Here is a 6,000-nt window from a genome sequence, read left to right as displayed (position 1 = left end):
ACAGAGTCCTCTGCATTGTGATGGGCACTTTGGCTAGAAACTTGAGTCCTTAATGTCTGGGACATTTTCTCATCTGTTTAACACATTTCTTCCCTCTATTTTACAGTTCTTTTTTTGTCTCTCGTATTCCTTCTCATTGTTTTCTCTTTCCTTTCTGGGAGACTTCTTCCATTTGATCTCCTACCTTTTTCTTACCAACATTTAATATAAACACTGTCTTATTCTGATTGTCTTTAAAATCTCTCTGACAAAATATTTGTTCTTATCACTGGGCGTATTAGTCATGGTTTTTCTTTTACTCTGCACTGCTTCTATTTTCTTTCTTTCTTTTTTTTAAATATGTGGTGTTTTTAATTTCTAATTTTACACATTCTTGACTGCCTGGAGATGATTAGCCTTCTGCTTGCATTTCCGAGTGAGACACTAAAAGCTGACTGGAAAATTTTATATCCTTTGGTGGATCACTCAGTGTTGGGTAATCAAATAGGAAGGAGCCCACTATTTCGTTGGGGGCACCCTATGTCAGTATCTGTAGACATTAAAGAATAGAAGTATTAGACCATAAAATAAGTATGTTTAAAATAACAAAAAAATTGTTTTAAGTTTTAAACGTGAGAATAACAAAAATAAGATGCTATCCAGAAAGCACAATTGTAAAAGAACCAAATAGAATTTTTAGAAATCATTCCATTTTCCAGAGAGGAACTCTACATCTGGTCCCCAGCTCCTGGCTGCTCGCTCTTCTGGAAGCTCGGCAGGAGAAGAGAGAAAAGAGCATCACACTATTCAGTTTGCTGACTATCTTTTTACAGTAAAATACGCATAGCATAAAACTTACCATCTTAACTGTTTCTAAGTTTACGGTTCAGTAGTGTTAAGTACATTCACATTGTTGTGCAGCCAATGTTCAAAATTCATCATCTTGCAAAACTAAAACTACCCATCAAAAAATAACTCTCTGTTCCCTTTTCCCGATATAAATGGAATCACAGTATTTGTCTTTTTGTGACTGGCTTATTCCACTTAGCATAATGTTGTCAGGGTTCATCCATGTTTTAGCATGTGTCAGAATTTCCTTTTTAAAGGCTGAATAGTATTCCATTGTATAAATATACCACATTTTGTTCTTTCATCGATGAATGGTTGGTTTGCTTACACCTTTCCACTATTGCGAGTAAAGCTGCTAGGAACATACAAATATCTCTTCAAGACCCTGCTTTCTGTACTTTTCAGTATATACTCAGAAGTAGAATTGCTGGATTATATATAGTAATTCTGTATTTAACTTTTTGAGGAACTCCCAGAAGCTGCACCATACTATGGTTGCCTAAGAGTGCACAGAAGTTCCTTTTCTCCACATTCTCCCCAACCGTGCTATTTTCTGGTACTGTTGTGTTTGTGAAGTGGATTCATTTATTTTTTTAGTTTTTGATAAGAGCCATTCTGATCAGTATGAGGTGATACCTCATTGTGGTTTCGATTTGCATTTCCCTAATGATTAATGATGTGATCATCTTTTCATGTGCTTAGTGGTCATTTACACACCATCTGGAGAAGTAGCTGCTCCTTTGTCCGTTTTTTAAATTGAGTTTTTAGTTTTTTTATTGTTGAGTAGTAGTTCTTTATATATTCTGATTTAAACCTCTTATTAGATACTTGATATGCAGATGTTTTCTCCTATTCTGTAGGTTGCTTTTCATTGTTGATTTTGTCCTTCGATGTACGGAAGTTTTTAATTTTGATACAGTCCAATTTATTTTTTTCACTTGTTTCCTGTTCTTTTGGTGTTAATTATTGCCAAATCCAGTGTCATGAAACTTTCCCCTATGCTTTCTTCTGAGTTTTGAGTTTCAGCTCTTGAGTTTAGGTCTTTCATTCATTGAGTTAATTTTGGTATATGGTGTAAGGTAAAGGTACAGCTTGATTCTTTTGCATATGGATATCAAGCTTTCCCAGCTCTCTTTGTTGAAAAAGATTTGTCTTTTCCCCTATCGAATGGTCATTACTCCCTTTTGGGAAATAATTCGACCATATACGAGAGGGTTTATTTCTGGGCTGTTTGCTGACTGGCTCTTTACCCATCTGTTTTCAGTTGTGGCTGAGCCTGCTGTCATCGGTTTCTTCAGAGGACACACCTCCGGTCTTACTGGGGTTGCCTTAGGGTAGTCGCAGGCAGGGTTGCTCAGGGTGAAAGAAGGATCTCATGGAATGTCAATTACTTTTAAAAACTTTCTACCTGTCTTGTTTTCATACAGTCTCTAGTACCTTTCATTCCAAGGTATCAAGTCTAATTCCTAAACCCTTCTGGGTTTGGTCGAGGTTCCTGGCCAGCTTCTTGTTGGGTTTCCCATCTCCTGCAGACTTCACATTGAGCTCTTTCCAGGCTATTCAGTTATCGCTAGTCTCTGTTTTCCGGTTTCCAAACTACTGACTTTAGTTTACTATTATTCATCGATTTTGTTCTTTTTGTTCTTCTGGGTTTATGCCTTTTTCCCCCCCACTGTAGAGTGAGTGGATTCAGGACAAAGCAGGCTTCCATGTTTAAAAAGTTTTATATTTAAAATTTGTGACTTGATTCTTAAATCTGTGTGATCTACCTAGCATCTCATTTGTGTATGTGAACTTTTTGGACATTATTTTTAAATGTCTAGTTATTTAAAGGGATACCTATTTTATAGGGTGATATTTCTTTTACCTAATGTTATTTTGGGGATGGCGTGTCTAATACTGCTGCATCTTGTCTGCTAACATTTTCTCCTGGTGGATTTTTTCCTTAAATGTTATTTTAGATGGTTTACTCATATATTCATTCCCCAAATAATGACCCAGGAGAATCCTACGCTGTCTGGTTGAGGCTGTATCCACAGTGGTTCTACAGGTTATGTAAATTAAAACTAACTCAAGTGAGGGCATGCCTCTTTTTACAGAATTTCACATTATACTTTTTTTTTTTTAACGTGGAATCCGGATCAAAACAGACAAGGCAGACTTCCCTTCTTCCTGTCTCTTTTTATTGAAAGAATGAGGACGCAGTTACTTCCCAGTGCGGGCTTCTCTTCTGCCAAATCTATTCCGGAGTCACACCCTTAAAGCTGAAATCTTTGCATTCTAGTTAAGCACGCCACTCAGATCCCAAGTGCATCCCCACCTTCACATCTTATTTTTGTTTTTAATTCCTTCTTTATTTGAGGTCCTTGAGGATTTTCCTTATTTTTATTTTCATATGAGTTTAGTTGTGCCTTCAAAGGGATACTTTTTTTTTTTTTAATACACACTTACAAGGTTTATGTTCCAGGTGTTCTAAGCATTCACAAATATTAAGTTAGTTAATTCTCTTAACCCTGTAAGCTGATACTATTATCTTCGTTTTTACAGATGACAAAATTTGAGGCACAGAGGCTGTTTCTTGCCTAGGATCACACACCTTGTTAAATATACCTCATAGACCATCATCTGTCTAGGTGTGTGTGTGAGTGTGTGTATTATTACACTGCTGCTTTGGCTGCTCAAAAGTGGTTTCTCTACAGTTAATGACATGTTCTAGAGGTTGTTTTTAAGAATAGTTGGAAATAATTACGTTTACATGAACAGCCACTGTTGAGCATTCATTGTTTCTTACCGGTGGGTGCCTTCTTTGCTTTTCTCTCCTGGGACTCTTAAGAACAATTTATCCTGTTCCAATTTGGAGTCTCTGTATGCCATGAAAATTGACATTCCTACCACTGCACTCTGCCATACTTCTAAAATCAGAGTTTTGCAGTGTGGATCAAAATGCCCCGCTTCTAACCTGACAGATTTCACACTTGACAGAAATGCATAAAGAGTCAGAAATATTGAGGGTTTATGGCAGTCGATTGATTAATCATTGTCTCCTTTGGTGGCTAGGGGTTTTATACCCCAAGGCCATGCCCCATACTAAGATTTAGAAAGGGTGAGGAGTACGCCTTTTTAAAAAATGAATGGTGGGATGTCAGCTCTGCAGAGCGGGGAGCTGGGACAGGACGATCTTCCTGCTGGCACATACTCAGGTAACTTAGTTAGAAAATAGGCTTCTTGTGCAAGACGAAAATCTGGAAATTGGTTTTCATTAAAAAGTCTTTGTGATGTATGCTTTAGAAAGTTTGAATTACTTATACTCCACATTACACAAATCTGTGCCATATTACGTGATACCTGCCGTAGAAAAGTCCAAGTTGGAAGACGATTCTAGAGTACTGTTTCTCACGTTTGTACTTCATGCAGCCTGATGTGAGCCAGTGCTTGGGGATTGTCTGAAATCAAGTGTGGACAGAGGAAAGTAGAGCTCTCTCTGACACCTTGTGGTAGCAGCTGAGCACTACAACCGCGGCTGTCAGTTTGTAATCACATTTCTAGGGCTCCCTTCATATGAAACACTTAAAGTGTCTCACTTTTCTTTATATATGAGAGAATCTGCCCTAAATTAAAGCAAAAAGTCTTCATTGCATGGATATTCTCTGCATATTGAAATTTTCAAGCGTTGGCCTTTTAAACCATTTGTATGTTTATTCCTTTAATATTTACATTAACTCAGGAGGTTAGCAATTCCCTGTACCATGAGGTTGATTGGCATATTCTTTCATACTGTGTTACTGTGAATAGCATCAAACATAAAATCCTTTGAAATCAAGGTTTGTGGTATTTAAACTATTATTCGATGTTGTTTAAAGGGTTTATAGATGTATTCTACTTTACTGCTACAAGTTCAACTATAAGGAACTCGGAGTAAATAATATAATGGTGTCAAATATTGACTTTCCAGAGACCACCAGAAACGCTTGTTGATTAATAAGCAAAGTTTATTAAACCTAATGCACTAAGGAGAAAACACAAAGTATTAGTTGTGTCTCACAGTAGGGAGATTAGGAAATGATACAAGATTTTAGAGTCTTGGCTGGGTAATTTTGAAGTAGGTCTTGCAAGGTTGGTAATGGATTGGACAATTTATGACATCATGGTTTTGGTGTATATAAGAGGCAGGAAGGGGTTTCAAAACTAGTCTTGATGAGTAAACCATTTAGTTGATTGAAAGCTTTATCTTCCAGGAATCTTATCTTATGTTGTTGTATCTTCCAGATATATCCTGAAAGAAGCAGCTAAGTTATTTTTAGTTGGTCTCAGTGTTGTTTAACACAAGGACAGAAAATTATATTGGTTTTGTTAAACAAAAACAAAAGAAACTTTCATGGCTGATAGCTTTTCTGAAAGAAAAGGTTTATTGAGGCAAATGCTAGCCAGAAAAGGACCAGATCTGGGGGCATGCAGTCTAAACCACCAGCAGCAGGGCTAGGTGGAAGAGACAGGCACCGCCACAGTCCTGGAATCGACGGGCACTTTCATACATTATGTTTTGGGGAAGACAGATGTAAATTGCTTTGAAAGAATTTACATCGGTTACAGATAAAGGAGTAGTGGGGAAAGGTGAAGCAGGGGCTGTCCTAGGGATAGGTGCACAGCCAGTAAGGAAGAGGTTTACCACTTTTGGTTGGTGTGGGAAACAGTCCTGAAAGTTCCTGCATTATCGGGATGCTGTGGAGTCTGGTGGTCGTTACAGTAGTTCATTCAAAGCTCCAGGAAGCACTCAGGAATGTGAGCACTGTATTTTTAGTTGGTCCACAGCTATTAATTGGTTAACTACTTTCACTCTCCTGCCCACTGTAATTTAATTTAGAACCCCTAAGAATTTTTCTCTTCTCAGTTTCTGTTCTTAAAGCTAAGACCTGAATTAATTTACATAAATCATTGATTTGTTTCAGCTTTGCCCGAAGTTTTTACATACAAATTCTACTAGTCACACTTGGCCATTCAGTGCTGTTGCTGAATTAATAGGTATGTAAAATTGACATTCATATGTGATCTGTTGCTCGCAATTGAAATTTTAAAACTTTTCATTGAAAAATAGTATGTAAATGTGCTTTAAAAAAAATAAATGGTGGGGGAAGGGGGAGGTAGATGGGGTAAAGGGGGTCAATATGTGGTGAC

The 6,000-nt window shown here is 37.4% G+C and overlaps 1 protein-coding gene across 5 annotated transcripts in view; it reads left to right on the top strand.

The window, feature by feature from the left end:
* MORC3 (MORC family CW-type zinc finger 3) overlaps positions 1–6,000 on the top strand; it is a 41,308-nt gene that overhangs the window by 6,156 nt on the left and 29,152 nt on the right. For all 5 annotated transcript variants that reach the window (XR_002781703.1, XM_011365643.2, XM_011365642.2 and 2 more), the window contains exon 2: positions 5,775–5,847. Coding sequence is in view for 4 of the 5 variants with exons in the window: in XM_011365643.2 (XP_011363945.1) it covers positions 5,775–5,847 (73 nt within the window). In the remaining variant the exon portion in view is untranslated. The remainder of the gene's footprint in view (positions 1–5,774; positions 5,848–6,000) is intronic.

This window comes from Pteropus vampyrus, unplaced genomic scaffold (assembly GCF_000151845.1).
Source record: "Pteropus vampyrus isolate Shadow unplaced genomic scaffold, Pvam_2.0 Scaffold114, whole genome shotgun sequence".
NCBI lineage: Eukaryota > Metazoa > Chordata > Mammalia > Chiroptera > Pteropodidae > Pteropus > Pteropus vampyrus.
The sequence above is the reverse complement of the archived record's forward strand: the minus strand, read 5'-3'. Positions and strand labels throughout refer to the sequence as shown.